The sequence below is a fragment of the Limanda limanda genome, chromosome 9, assembly GCF_963576545.1.
Source record: "Limanda limanda chromosome 9, fLimLim1.1, whole genome shotgun sequence".
In the NCBI taxonomy this organism is placed as follows: Eukaryota; Metazoa; Chordata; class Actinopteri; order Pleuronectiformes; family Pleuronectidae; genus Limanda; species Limanda limanda.
The window spans coordinates 10,153,516-10,169,752 of NC_083644.1; the positions used below are offsets into that span (position 1 = coordinate 10,153,516).

A 16,237-nucleotide genomic window follows, 5' to 3' on the forward strand; every position below is an offset into this window, starting at 1 on the left:
GTAAATACTGCTAACTCCAATATCTTAGATAGTAATAATAATCATAATATAATAATAATAATAATAATAATAATAATAATAATAATAATAATAATGAAAAGCTTACTGTTTTAATGTCCTCTTCTGTATCTTCCAATAGCTTTATATTTACTACTATAATATCATATATTTAGATTCACTGGACGTTTCCTCACAGGAGCAGATTTTGGTCCAAACCAGCAGACACTGGCTGCATCGATCCTGTGTTTCCAGTGAGGACATTGATGGAGTTTACAGGTGAAGCATAACCATTGAGAGTGGTGGGTGAAGCAGGTGTACTGCCACCCCACATGACCCCTGGCTGAGAGGTCAGCATGCCGTGAGGGCTGCCTGCAGGGGGCGCTGTGATGGCTGCTGGTGGCCATGCAGCCATGTTGCCAGGCGTGGTTGGCCAGGGCGCCATAGCTGGACCTGCCCACTGGTTTCCTGGCAAAACATTCTGACCCCAGGGCATGGCAGTAGGAGAGTATGGTGGAGAGGAGTATGGAGAGCCCCCTGGTGGCTGAGTGGGGAACATGGAGAGGATCTGAGTGGTGGAGAGTGTTGGCAGAGGACAATCTATGGAGACAGAGAAGTCTTTAAAACTGAGTTCTGCTTTTGTTGTAATTTTAGCGCACTCTGTTTCAAAGTTTAATGCCAAGCTCTGAGTTTGTTTCATGCTTTATTTCACTGTCAATCAAATAGCTTTGGTTTTCGTCTGTAAATCGGTAAAAAAGAAAAGAAGAAAAAAAGCAATTTGAAGCAGCTAAATAGACGTTTATTTTATTTAATGACACTTTAATGAATAACGTCTGATAAATTAAAGTTCAACAGAATAAGCAATAAATAAACTAATTTACCTTTTGCCATTTGTCAAACCTCAGATGCTTACTGACAAAATATTTCCCCCCAGGACTTTCCCAACCAAATTCATGCAATTTATTTATAAACCAAATTCCCAAAAACTTTCTAGAAACAAATTAAATTTTAACGAAAGATGCCTGGCTGTGGTTCCACATGGTGGAGATAATTGAAACCGAGCAGTAACATTTTTTGGAACCATTTTTTTCATCACTGATAAACAAAAAACAGTCCACATTCCTCTGTCTTTCTCTACAGGGTTTTAAACATGTGTGTCGAACTCAGCTCAATATCAGGAGAACCATGGGAAGCACAGTATCATGACCTGGTCCGTATATCAAAAATTAAATGACTTGTGCAGAGTGACCATGGGAAAAAATACATCTATGGAAAACTATCTTTTATCTTAGAACTGAAGGTCAGTTGTCAGAGGTCAGTTGAGGAGCTGCAGCTCGACAGCTGTTGGGAATAACTATCACTTATATGTCAATCAAATTATCCAACGCAATGAGGAATTTTTACACGATTGAATATCCAGCAGAACCTACTTTGACCTAATGACGTATAACTTTCATGAAACTTGAGGATAAAATGTTTTATTTTAAATAGGATGTTAGTTTATATAGTATTTTTAAAGTAAAGATATATGTGAGGTTTCTGTGTGCAGACCCATCCATTCAACCATGCTATTTATGTAGCCACAGTTTTAACACTGTACGGTTGTGTAAACATGAGTTAAGCGATGATCTTTTCAGTCATAATATTTACAAAAACTAATGTTTTATCTTGTGTGTGATGAACTTTGATGGCCGTTTATAAATATCTGTGATATAACGATGTAAATAAACAAATAAACAACAAATATGCTTAGAATTTTAAAAATTGGGCAAAATATAGAGGAAGAGTCAGAGACTAAACCAGATAATTCTGCCCTCAGTTTGGCCCTGGTTTCTGCCCTCAGATAACTCTACAATTTAAATGCACCCTGGCACAGCCTGAGGAAACTCTCTCTGAGAGGACAACAGTTTGAAAGAGCTTCTTTCCACTAACCAGGCTGACTCGTACAGCTGCTGTCTGTGGGTGACATCGGCTCGTCCATCTGGATGGAGAAAACTTCCATCAGCTCATTTCTGGGAGAGACCTGCTGACAAACAAACAGAAAACACGTTCGTTTGTAGCTTTCATCAACCAGGAGTAGGGAACCGTGTTTTCCGATTGCTTTAACGTTTATATATTACGTTAAAAATCAAATTTTCTCATTGATTTTCTTTGTTCATTATCTTCAGAGGGTGTCAAGCTAATACGCCTAGTTTAATCATACTAATGATAATCCTCCTGTGTCTAATTGGCCTTAAAAATCATAGCCTCAGAAAATAATCAATCGTTTGCACTTTCTTATCTCTGGGACAAATGTATCCATCATTATTTGAAATTAAAACAACAGATCTGTATGTTTAGGTTCCAGTTGTTGTGTTTGCAGCAGGGAACTGAACGCTAAACGTTGTGTGGTGGTTTACCGGCTGGGATTGTCCTGGTGAAGACTCCGGTCGCGGACTGAACACACCCTCCAAAGCTGGTGCCTGAAAATAACAGTCGCTATATTTAAACACTGGAGAGTTTTCTTCTGCAAATGACGCTTGTGTCCAAATTTGCTCAATTGAATGTGAACTATCTTTGTTGTTCGATGTACCTCGGCTGGAGAGGATGAACTGTCATTTAGAACCAGTAAGGAGCTCTGGAAATCAAAGAGGAACACAATTCAAAAATGCAGTGTAGACACACAAACACACACACACACACACAGAAAAGTGGAATTAAACCCGTACTTGTGTCGGTGTCTCTGCAGGATCCTGTGGCGTCTCTTGGTCCTCACACTGACAAACCTCTTTGATGTCGGCCAGGACCGGCTCTGCCTGATGAACCGGAGGAAACACAACACTTACACTTAGTTACTAACACATTCATTGTGTCAGAAAAGAGAGACGCTGGGTCTCAAACTGTGTCTTAATCGAATATCATTTCTCTTTTTCTCTTTCAGACTTTTAACCCAACAATTAAAAAAACTCACTGTGACAATAAAGAGCAAATTAACAGCAGCTGAAAATTCAAATGAGTCCATCATATTTCCAAAAATGTTTTTGCACGTAGTAGTCCTCCAAACACTTCATATCACAGTGTGTTGTTACCAGGTTAGCCATCTTGATGTAGAACAGGCTGTAGGTGTCTTGGTGTTGGTAGACGTAGGCCAGAGCTCTGGGGTCGGACTCGTCTTTCGTCAAAGAGCTGATCCGGCTCCTCTCGTGGTCATGAAGTACAGCCTGAAACCAGCAGATAAAGAGAATCACAGCTTTTAGTCCTGTCACAAAACCACCATGCAGCACAAATGGCAGCCTCAAATTTCTCCAAAGCGGTCGAGGTCCAGAGATGTAGAGCAGGAGATCATCAGCATGTTTGTCGTTAATTAGAAAGACATTGTGGCTTCATTTAGAGTTGGAGGCAAATCAGTGGATATGAAGGTTTCATTGTAGATGTCTCTTAAAATGGGAGCAAGAGTTTTCTTTACGTTTCTATAAAACTCAACCAGGATTAAGATTAAAGTCTGTGTGTAAACATGGTGTCTGTTCATATTAATCCGGAGAAAGAGAAGTTGCTGGACGTTGAAAATGATTTCATTGAAGTGCAGGGTTGTAGGTCAGAGAGAGGAATGAGCTGATGTGACTCACCCCGCTCCTCTCATCCAGGATTTTCAGGCCGCTGGAGAAAACTTTCAGCCAAACTCTCTGCTTGTGTTTCCCCTGTCTCCTTGCAGCTGCATCAAAGCCCTGAAACACACACACACACACACACACACACACACACACACACACACACACACACACACACACACACACTCACACACACACACACACACTTCAGATTTGCAGGTATGATCCAGTAGAGCTGTCTCACCATTATCCCCAAACGTTGCTTGAAACTGCTCAATCGAATAATCTAACAATCATTTACTTTCATGTTAAGGCTTGTGCTGTGGCTCAGGAGGTAGAGCGGGTCGTCCACTAACCAATACCTGGGGTTTGATTCCCAGCTTTGTGTCCTTGAGCAGGACACTGAACCCTAAATTATCACCAGACCAGAGTGAATGAAGATTTTTCAATTTTCATAAAATGTCGATGAAATGTACCCTGGGAATTTAGGTGTAACTTTCATTAAAAGTTTTGATTTAAAAGTTTTAGTTTAACGGTTTGATTGAACCTGAATCCAAACAGTCGAAACGCATTTACTGTGAGTCATTCTCTGTGAGTAATATTAATGGGACTTTTACCCCCAGAATCAACCAAAAATGACTCCAGAGCTGTTGAGACATAAATGTCAGGGGACATCATTTCGCAGAAATCCCTCCTGCAGCTGTGACATATTTCAGTTTGGAGCAGCGTTGATGGGGCGGTAAGAGTAAGTTCTGAGAAAACTGCCCTGTCATCACTCCTTGTTATTAAAATGACTGATGACAGATTTAGATCTCATTGATCAAACGATGAAATAAGTCTGGTGTTAATTCCTTTTCTCTCTGAGAGATTAACTTCCTGAAATAGACGACGAAAAGATCGACTTACAGATAATTAACCATCGTGAGTCACTTTGCCACAGAGGTGAGTTTACTTTGGCCGAGGAGGACAGGCTACCTTGAGTTTCATCATGGAGTCCCAGCACATCTTCTCCCCCTGGGAGTCGGGGACCGGGTCCACGCCGATGACCTTTGCTTTGTAGCGAACCCCGTCTCCATGGAAACGGGAGGCGGAGTCACCAGGTGACCTGGCGGCTGCTGGGAAACATGAGGTGAATATGTGTTAGAGCAAAGGAATGTGTGTCTGTGTATATTTGTGTTTATTAGTGTGTGTCAGAATTTAATCAAGTTAATGTGTATTTGTGAATTTAGAGTGTTTGCAGTGTTTGTGTCTCTGCATGTCTGTGTTTGTGTGAATTAGTGTTTGTTAATGGAAAAAGAGGACAAGTATGGGAGGTCTTTATTTGTTTTCTATGAGTGTGTGTGTGTGTGTGTTTGTGTGTCAGTGTAAGTTCAAATTGCCGAGTGAGCATTTGTCTGCTCCTTGGTCAATGTTTCATCTCATTTCCTGAAAACAGGTAATTTAGTGCTTATGAAAATGTTGGTAAGTGATTCTGTGACAAAGGTCGGCTCTTTAGTAGTTTCACACGTGTTGTGTAACAGTTTAACCACTCGTATTTTAATGTGAAGCCAAAATAAGCAGCACGATAATGCTGTGTCAGGCACATTAAGTTAATGATCGTAACAGTATAATTCTACTGGGGCTAAGTGTTATATTTTCACTTGGGCGTAAACAAATCCTTCATTGTCCTCCTCCTTTACTGCTTTGTAAGGTTTGCAGATTCTATGGGTTATAGATATTTTGCTGACGATGTTCGACTTCAGCCACATCATGTGACAGATAACTGACGACAAATCTCCTTCCTGTAGGGAGAAGCTGCGGAGACGTCTGAGCTTGCAAAATAAACTGTAATAAAAGCCCAAAGGACACATGATACAAGTCAAACTATGGCCTTAGGAAAGCATAACATGTCTCACAAGCTTAAAAAAAACTCCCACAGTGCATTGATTTGTCAGTGCATTTTCTCTAAAGCATCTTGAGGTAACTCTAAACTGAAAAAGCAGCTGACGTGAGATTCTTGTACGCTTTATTACCTTCTGCAGTCATTGCTCCGGTAAAATATGACGACTGCAGGAGTTCTGTTGTTTTATAGATACGGAATTGGAATATAGCTTCATCCAAAGAGGTCACATTTTCATAAAATCATAATTTCCTATGATAGTCGAAGGTTAACAGATCTGGGAGGTGTGTAAGGAGCATTACGAAAGTCAGAGATTCACATGTTTCGAGCTCAGAGCCGAGGATCCATCTCCAGCAGCTGTTATTGTAACTGTAAATACCCGAGTAGAAAATGTTTTAAAGAAACATGAGCTGTAATTCGCAGATAAACTGACGTTTATCAAACACACATCAAAGCATCTCAAGGTTGGGAACGTGTTCAAGGATTTCCAGTAAAAAAGCTACTGAATACTTCAACTAGTGGCGTCGACAAAATGCTTCTCAAACAGCTGCAAGACCTGGACAACCTCCGGTGAAGCAAGTTTGAGGAACAAGGAAGAACAAAACAAACAGTCTACACCTGAGAATGCTGCCCTTTCCCAGCACAAACTAACAAACTGGCTGTTCCAGAACTGACCAGGGGACAAAGTGCATTTTACCGCCAGTGTTTATAGAAACGCTCAAAGTTATACAGGCTGCTTGATCACAGAGGGAATCCACTGAGTGATGGAAGGTCACCATCTATTCATCTATTAGATATAAAGAGATGCCTCTTATTTGGTACTGACCTACCGTAAAGGAGGGTCAAAATTAAAAAACAATAGGTTCACGAAAGATGTGATGATTGGAAGAAAAGACGCTGAGAGTGTTTCATCTTGATCGAAGTATTTGTACATGATATGAGAGAGAGAAGAGAGCCCCAGTTCAGTCAGACGTAAACACTCAGCAAAATCAAAAAGAAAATTATTTACCAACATTGAAATTACTGCTGACAAGCAATTGTACGACGGGCAACACCGAAGAAGAAAAAGTCTAAAGTTCCATAATAAAATTGTTACGAGAATGATTAAATCATAAAATTACAACTTTGTTCTCAAAAACTCTTTCCCCTTTACGTGGCCCTTATGCATTATTTTGTACAAATTAATTAACTTCATAAATAACTGTTCAGGGTGGATTTAAAATCCCAGATAGAGAAGATGTGCATTTGTCAGTTTTGACAATATGAAAGCAGCACTTATAAAGAATAAAAGTGATTTTGATGTGGTAAGAATATCACAATTATGTTGTAAGAAACAACAAATAGAATTGAAGGGATTGAAGGATTTGAAGCAGTCTGCCCAGCCATGTCTAAAGAAAAATGTAAAAATCTGCACATTCAGCAGATTTTGAAAATGTTTTACTCAGGTCATTGATCAAAACATCGGTCACATAGGACTCTGTGTTCTGTTTTGTTCTTCCTGAGGAACAAACCCTGACAGCCAACAGAAGCTAACATCTTGTACCTCTTGTGCTGGAGGACAGCCAGGTTCTGACAGAAGTCTGGCCCGGAGCAGGACAACTTCCAGCCGTTTGCTCCGTCTCCATCATGACGAGGTCTGTTTGGAAATGAAAGGCTGGAGTGGTGGGGGGGGGGGGGGGGGGGGGGCTCAGGATCCCTGGGGAAACAATGCGGTTGCCACAGTTGTCTGCTGCAAAAGAGGATGCTCAGTCAATTCAGCATCTTGACGTAAAGTTAGCAGGGCTGATTTAGAGAAAATCAAAGAATATCACAAAATGAAAAACAACTGCAAGAGCATGAAGTTCTGAAATGAATTTACAGAAGAGAAGAGGATTGATCCGGCTCACCTGCTGGGAGAGTGTCTCTGCTCTGACCCTGCCGCTTGGCTCGACTCACAGCCGAAACTTCTCAGAGTCAAAGGTCAGTCCTCAGACTCGTTGGTGATATATTAACATCCGCTGGGAGGCTCAAGTACATGGGAACTCATGCAGAGGTCTGGAGAGGCTCTAATTGGAGCGGGAGTCAGTGCGTGGTGCGTTCCCTCTCGGGGGGGATGAGAATGAGGTCATGCATTTCTCCGAGGGACAGACTCTGGGTGGTATGCTCATAAAATAACAGCAAAACTAAATTCGTGTCCCTTCAGAAATATTATTGCGGTTTCTGTCATTTTAGGTTGAGCTTATCATACTGATGTTTGTTCAAGTGCTCATGTTTTCATCAAGTTTGGTTTTAATTAGTTATTTGACGCTATAAACATTGAAACGTCTTGATTGACAGCTGAGACTGAGTCTGGCTCCAAATGCACAAAATGGCAAGATAAAAATCCAGAATATTTTAGCTTCATCCCTGGACAGTGGGAGGAATTGAATGCTCATCAAACACCGGAAACCTCTGCAAGTTTTCTGTTGATCGAACTAGAATTCGACTGAAGACGAACAACTTAGCTACTGTAGCTAATTTAGCTTGAAAGATTCCAACAATTAGCAAAACCCTAACTAACCCCAAACCTCCAAAAACACAGGATCCTTTATCACCACAAAGGCTATTTAAATACATCACCGTCTGTCCTCTGCTGTCCAATTCATACTTCCACCTTGTGATGCGATGAAAACTCTAAGTGTAATAGACAGTAAGTACTTACTCAACAGCAGCACATTGAGATTGTGGACATGTTGACAAATAAAAGTATGAACTGTAAATTTATAAGTCACAGCACATCAGGCTGTGATTTTGGACAGTGTCCACGTCAGGAGCCGAGTGAGATTACCCTGGACATCACTGTGACGTCATCAGGGTTATTTTCTCAGAGACACAGACGACATTTCTCAACTGAGCTCACAAGCCGAGAAGCTTCTCCCAGTAATGACTAAACTGAACTTCATGTGCAAGATTTGGGGATGTAAGTCAAGTTAATGAGTCACTTTAATGAGCCAGTGAGAAAAAAGAAAAATTATTCTGCTCACACTGCAGGGCAATAGAGTTTGTGTTAACTTTGTTTGGTGTTTACGTGACCGGGTGAAGTGATTCGATGTGTCCTTACAAAATACACAACAGTTCACGTCCTTAATTTCTGGCATTTATAACCTCAGTTTTTTCAGCCTTTGAGTCCACAGAGCTCAGTTGAACGTAATACCATCAGTTTTGTTATTTATGAGATAAACTAAAGTCTTTCTTTTAGTTCCTGTTAATATTGTTTTACTCTCTGGGCAGAGGTGCTGTTTTTACTGGTACCTACGCTAAGAATGTCTTTGTCTGTGCTTGTTTGGTTGTGAGGATTATGTAAAAAAAACTCAAGGGATGAAATTCTGTGACGGGATGATGTGGATCAGGTGGCCGACCCAGGAATGTTTTTTTTAGTTAGTTTTCCCTAATATTCATTGACTTAAAGTGAATGGATTAATGTTTAATGTTTAGTGGTTTTGATATTTAGTGAATATAAATCTGGATCGAGTGAATTTAAATGTGGTTTAATGAGACTGCTGTATGAACTCTATCTAACTAATAACATTCTAGTTGCTTTTATTCACTGTTACATTATCCGTATAAAAATGCCTTACAATTAAAGTCTGATTATTTGATTGATTGATTGATTGATTGATTGATTGATTGATTGATTGATTAGATAGATAGACAGACAGACAGACAGACAGACAGACAGACAGACAGACAGACAGACAGACAGACAGACAGACAGACAGACAGACAGACAGACAGACAGACAGACAGACAGACAGACAGACAGACAGACAGACAGACAGACAGACAGACAGACAGACAGACAGACAGACAGACAGACAGACAGACAGACAGACAGACAGACAGACAGACAGACAGACAGACAGATAGATAGATAGATAGATAGATAGATAGATAGATAGATAGATAGATAGATAGATAGATAGATAGATAGATAGATAGATAGGGAGCTTTATCTCTGTTCTCTAACTTTAAGGGGCTTCCCTGAGAATAATATATCAGAAAAACACATTCCATGGATAAAAATATTCTTCATTTTTCACCTCATCCTTCATCACTTCCCTGGTGTACGTGACATGATCTATGAAGATCTGAATGTTGAATTTTTTATAAAAAACCAGCCTCACAAAAGTAGTGTTGTGAGATACCAGTAAAGTGTTAAATTTCATCCTTTAACATCTTTGCATTAGGAATTTGTACTTTATATCCAAGAGTACTGTACATGTTTCCGTTTACATAAGATCAGGAGCAGATCAAGCCTTCGGCAGGAACTGGGCTGAAATTGAGCTGTGGGCTCCTTGTGACCCCCCCACCCCCCCCCCCCCTCTCTGTGCATTGAGTTTGTTTGTCTTCACCAGCTGCAGAACACACTACTAACAGCAGCCTTATTTTTTTTTTTCCTTACAAACCAACCACAACCAGTAATGACTTCCTGAAATAACACCCTGCCTGTATGTTTGCTGTGTTCCAGTAACATGTTGAGGTATATGCACCATGTAGCTACAGATATAAGACACAGGCAGTGTTGGGGAGTAACGGAATACATGTAACGGCGTTACGTATTTAGAATACAAATTATGAGTAACTGTATTCCGTTACAGTTACAAATTAAATAGATGGTATTCAGAATACAGTTACATTGTTGAAATCAGTGGATTACATGACGGTACTTCTCGAGTTTATTCACTCTCTCGTAAATCCACCGGCGGCAAAGCCCCCAGGAAGCAGCTGGAGACCAGGGCTGCCGTAAGAGCGCCCGGGCCCCCGGCGGCGTGAAGAAGCCTCACCGCCACCGGCTCGGGACCGTTACAGGCCCCGGGACCGAGGCTCTGAGAGAGTTCCGTCGCTACCAGAAATCTACGGAGCTGCTGATCCGCAAGCTGCCCTTCCAGCACCTGGTGAGAGAAGACCGACCTGCGCTTCCAGAGCTCCGCTGTCATGGCTCTGCAGGAGACCAGCGAGGCACGCCGGGTTCACACCGGACGCTGAAGCGCCGGGCAGCGCTAATAATATCACCCGTTGACCCAGTAGTATAAAAGCATTTAGTCACTTGTTGCTCCAACATTAACTGGAACAGCGTCCCAATTTAATTTCATCCATCCTCAAGAACTTCTCCGCTGTTCTCTCCGTTCAATGTCGGGTGTCGAGGGTAAATTACGTATTCTCCGCCGCCCCCCCTCTCTTTTTATCTTTATGACTGCTTGTGTGTCTGTAGCGGATGGGCAGAGGGGGGCATTTAATAATGTGATCGGTAAAATTGGTAAAATTAAAACTCCAGGACAACAGAAGGGGAATACAAACTATGGGATGCATACTTTATCATTTATATCATATAAAATGTCATCAATATCGTTTAAAATCATTTTTCAGTGTGTTTCATGGAGCGATACGCTCGCGTCAAGCGCAAAAAAAAATAGACTCGACGCCGAAACGATCGTAGCACGGCGCTAGGCAGCCTTGGCGCAGGGGGGGGGGGTCCTTCAGCCTCCGGTGGGGCCGGCACAGACGTGGGAGTGGATGGGAGCCGGACATCCAGCTGGCCCGCCGCATCGGCGGAGAGAGAGTTTAAACTGCTGCTGCTCCACTGACTATAACAACGCGGCAATCATACACTTAAAAAATGCAATACAAACCGGAAGTATTCCAAGTATTCAGAATACGTTACTCAGATTAGTTAATGTAATGGAATACGTTACAGATTACATTTTTGGGCATGTATTCTGTATTCTGTAACGGAATACGTTTTGAAAGTATCCTTCCCAACACTGGACACAGGTCAGGTCTACATGACAGAGCCACAAAATAAAAACAATGTACTTTGTTTGTATGCCCTTTGTTAAAAATATTATAATTTTCAGTTTATTTTGTTGTTTGGTTCGTCCAGTTTGTAATCCAGCTCTAGATAATGCACATTGTTGCTGTCAGATATAAATCAGATAAATAAATATATATATTAAATGTAAAGTATATATAGTTTTACTTTGACTAATTTTCCAACACTTTTCTTTTCATATATCCTCAAAAATACAGAAAGTTGATAGCAGTTTGTGAAGTTACAGAGAGACTTTCAGCCATGATGCTTTCTCTTTCTAACAGGCTGACCCCCTCCCTCCAATGCCCCTCTGCCCCCCCCCCTCTAGAATGCAGGCGATGCACTTTCTCAAATAAATATTTTGAACCAGACCACTTGTGACACGATATTTACGTTAGCAAAGAGGCTTTTTGCATGCAGAAACATTTTCTCAGGAAGCAAAGCTAATTTGTTGAAACCCCTCAGAAGCAGGAAGGGTTTTATGTCAGATTAAGCACGGCTTTCCCCAAATCTCCCCTAAATGAGAGGGATTCTTTCAAAAGTCAAAACAATATGCAAACCCTCAATATGTAGGCCAGAACAGCAGATTTGGCAGAATGGACGAGACAAAAGTAACCTGAGGACATGAAATACCAGATTTAATCCACTTCACCAGGGAATCGGCAGAAAACACCAAGGACAGGAAAAGGTCACGTATGTTACAGTCATCACATCACAGAGGGGGGTTCAAGTTTCCTCTTTAACAAGAACAACAACTGTGGGATCACAGATAAAGTATCATTTCCCAACAGTGACAGTGAAGGAGATATGCTCTCTATCCCTCTACACACACACACACACACACACACACACACACACACACGCACACACACACACACACACACACACACACACACACACACACACACACACACACACACACACACACACACACACACACACACACACAAACAAAGTGGTTCTGAGCACTGGGAGTATCCATCATACGCTCTCTGGGATTTATGTGTGTTGGACGCAGATGGATCATTAGTCGATGGTTCTTTACTGCCAATGAGCTTGACCTACACCCGTTCCAAATGGAAGTCGTCTGACAACCTGAATGGTTTATTTGTTATACAACATAGAGAAAGAAAGTGAAAAACAAAGTTAGAAAATCTGCCCCCAAATCTGCATTTGCACCAAAATGTAATTGGTTGTTCCCAATTTACAAAAAACAACCAACCAAAAAAGTTCAAGTGCCGTCTCAACTTATAAAATATCCATCAACTGCTAGTTTTTATCGAAGGATGCTACATCTAATGTTGAGGTGGCTGACGTTACACCAGGTCTGTGATGAAGCATCTGTAGAATAATCACTGACACTGGTCCGACATTAACCTGAGTGCTACTGACTGGAGTCCATTCTCATCTTAAACTGGACCATGCACCAAAGTCCACAATCACAAAACCAGACCTGTCTCCAGAGAGAATATATGATCCGAAACCATCTTTCATTTGAAACGCAGCTGAGTCCTTTGAGAAGATTTTACCTGGGACCTCATTTGTTTTATAAACCTGTGAGTGCAATTCAGTTTTATTCCACATTTCTTGACTTTTAAGACGATTCCTTTGCCATGTTGTGTTAAATGAACTCACTAAGGTTGACTGTCATGTGATGGTGATCATCTAAAGTTCATATACCAACATTAGTTTCCAACCAAACGAGTTTAGACTTCATCACATACTGAGTGAGTCTCATTCAGATGACTGTAACTAATGTGCCTCAGTGTTTCCCACATTCCACTTCACATAATGTGGGACAGCAGATCTTCTGTCGCTGCGTGTTTCACATTTAAACTTAAACTGAAGGATTACATGTTCTGCTTTGCACCGTGGAAACTGAGTGACCTCTGCAGCAGATGAAACAGATTCAGAGCCTCATTGGATAAACTAAACAATATTCTGTAATCAAGCTGAACACCAGACTGGTCCTGTTAGTTTCTACAAAGTCAAAGTTTGGATGATAAGTTTGTTGGAGTTTAAATGTTAGTTGTTAGCAAAGGCTGTGCTGATACTGTTATTTTTACCTGTGTACTATGAATTTGCTCACATTAATTACACTTTGTCCAAGAGCTAATTCCATTTAGACACCTGTGTACACTTATTGTTTTAAGTGACACTGCATATAATTTAAAAGGAAAATGTTTATATTACTGGCTGCGCTGGCCTTCTGATGACATGTACAAACACCTACATGGCTTTTACTCATGTTAAGAACACCGAAGTGGAGCAAGGTAGTTGTTTAGAATGTGTTTTTCCCACCATAAACAAATCCTTATAAAGGGAGTGTCACAGTTCTCAGATAAATGGACAAAAGAGCACGACTCAGGAGGATGACATAAGAGTAAATAGTCTTTATCTACATAAGACACACGTGTATAAACTACCAAGCCAAGTGTAGAAAGAGGACTAAGAGTCGGGGTGATGCAAAATCAACAAAAACACTGTTGAGGTCAAAAACACAATAAGGATGAAAACCGAAAGGCAAAGAATAGAACAGTGAAAAGCTGAGGCATGTGGCACAGAGACAATCTGTCAGTTCAAGTGATTTCAAAGTGATTTTCCAAACTGTAACTGACTTTAACTGATCATTTGGATCATCCTACTTTGGGTTACATGACATTATATTTATATTTATCAACAAATCCCAATTAAACCCACAGGAACACATTATTACAATGTACGTTTTAGGAGGAAACATCATAGTGTACAAGGTGATACCTCTGGGAACATTACATCAGAGTGTCAATGTCACTTGACTTTGTCAAGTTGGAATAACTTGACAAAATCTAGTACATAGTAAGTAAATATAAAGTAAACATAACATTAAGACTTACAATTACATTTACTGAACTTTAGTTTCCTAGATTGTAAGTAAGATCAGCTTGTCAAGTGTTACAGTGTAAAACCAGGTAGTACCTGTCTTTGCTCTCAAAACTGTTCAAATTCGTGGCATTGAATCCACAATATGTTGGAAAACTTCCTTTGAGTTTCTGTTTCAGGTTGAAATGACTGCGTCACATAATTTCCGCCAATTTGTCAACTGCACATTTATGCTGTCAAGCTCCTGTTCCACCACATCCCAAAGGTGTTCCACTGGATGCAGCTCTGGTGACACTGGAGGCCGCTGAAGGTCACTGAACACTTGGATTCTTTGCTTTTCGTCACGGTGCATTACCTTGTCATCGGGATTCATTTGAAGATCATAGAAATGTTGATTTATTGATATAAAGTTTGCCAAGCAAACGCCTCCTCACAACATTACACAACCAGGCTGGACTGTTGACACAAGGCAGGTTGGGTCCAGGGATTCATGTTGTTGACACTGAATTATTATCTTAACATCTGCATGACTCAGGCAGGAAAAAGTTGCTCATCTGTCCAGGTTCAGTATTTCCAGTTTTCAACTGTCCAGTGTTGCCGAGTCTGGGTCCACAACAGCCTCAGGTTTCTGTTCCTGGCTGATGGGAGTGGAACCCGATGTGGTCTTCTGCTGCTGCACCTCAAGGTTAAGATGGTTGCGGATCCTGAGACGAGGTTTCTGTGCACCGCAGTAGTAAACAGTGGTTATCTGAGGCACCACAGCATTTCTGTCAGCTCCAATCAGTCTGGCCTCCCTCATCAAGGTGTTTCTGTCCACAGAGCTTTTGCCACTGGATTGTTGTTGGTACCATTCTGTGAGAACTGTACAGACTGGTGTACATTAGCCTGTATGGCACCAACAAACATGCCAAATCATGTCAAACCATTGACTGTAAATAAACATGGACAACACATTTCCACTTCCTCCCACTGTCCAGATATAAAGACAGAATATCCCAGATATGAACGCTTATCTCACACATTTTATAGCATCAAATAACTAATTAAAACTAACCTCACCAGTAAAATAAACATTTGAACAAACACATGATTAAATAATTAACCTAAATGACAGAAACCTACTGTGAAAATGTGGAAGATATGTACTTAGATTCTGTATTTGGTCTCTGTCCCATCCACTGACATGGCAGAGGGGGGATCTATGACCAATACTGCAGCCCGCCACCAGGTGGCGATGAAGATGCTTGGGCTTCACTTTTGGGAGCTGTCATATCATCCATCTTTATATGAAGTCTCTGCATCAAACTAACAACATAGAATTTCCTTTTGTACTGATGTAAGTGATATTTAATGTTTCCCTTCAAAATAAGAGCTCATCTTTGGTGTTTTTACAGAATCTCAGATTTCTAAGTGAATTAATTTATTCCAAGCCCTAAAAAAAAATAAAGTGAATATAAAAAAAATTCTGGTTAAACAATTATGGAGAAACTGTAATTCATAATAAACAACTTGCTTTTATTTGTGCTAGATAAGATTATCAACAACCATAACGCAGTGTTTATACAGACTACAGGTGAAAGTGCCAGAATGAGTCACATGTCCCTGAACTTGCAGCTGAACTCTGAACAAAAGTATCGCTAAAAATCCCTGAAACATAAACCATACATCAGATATAGAGTTTTAATTATCTATAAGAACAGTTGACAATCTCAGTGCAGTAGCAAACATGTTGTGTGATCATGCGTAACACTCTGCCTCCAAAGATATATTAGGGAACAAAGTATTGGCCGGGGAACTTCCAGATATAGTAAATTGTTCCATTGTCAGCGTGGATTAATTTCTGTGGTTGAAAACACAGAAAAACATCAACAGTCCCAGCATCTGTTCCCCAGATGGATTTGGGGTATATGTGTTCTCCTCAAAAGGAGTAACTAGTGCTCGGACTGTTACAAAACTGAAGGTTTACATCAAATAAAACCACATGGCCAAGATTTACCAGATCAACACACGCTTCTGGTTATTTTAGTCACACTGAGGTTGTGTATCTACAAGTGTTGATCCCTTGGTCCAGACTGAAATATCTGA

At 40.7% G+C, this 16,237-nt stretch overlaps 1 protein-coding gene across 1 annotated transcript; it reads right to left on the reverse strand.

Annotated features, from left to right (window-relative positions):
- Positions 1 to 190: 190 nt before the first annotated feature.
- LOC133010614 (disabled homolog 1-like) lies at positions 191 to 7,088 on the reverse strand. The gene is made up of 9 exons (XM_061078208.1): positions 7,007 to 7,088; positions 4,560 to 4,699; positions 3,603 to 3,701; positions 3,066 to 3,197; positions 2,706 to 2,792; positions 2,570 to 2,614; positions 2,397 to 2,459; positions 1,930 to 2,020; positions 191 to 597 (listed from the first exon to the last, which is right to left on the reverse strand). The coding sequence occupies exons 1-9, from the start codon at positions 7,086 to 7,088 to the stop codon at positions 191 to 193; spliced, it is 1,146 nt and encodes a 381-aa protein (XP_060934191.1).
- Between the last annotated feature and the right edge of the window lie 9,149 nt (positions 7,089 to 16,237).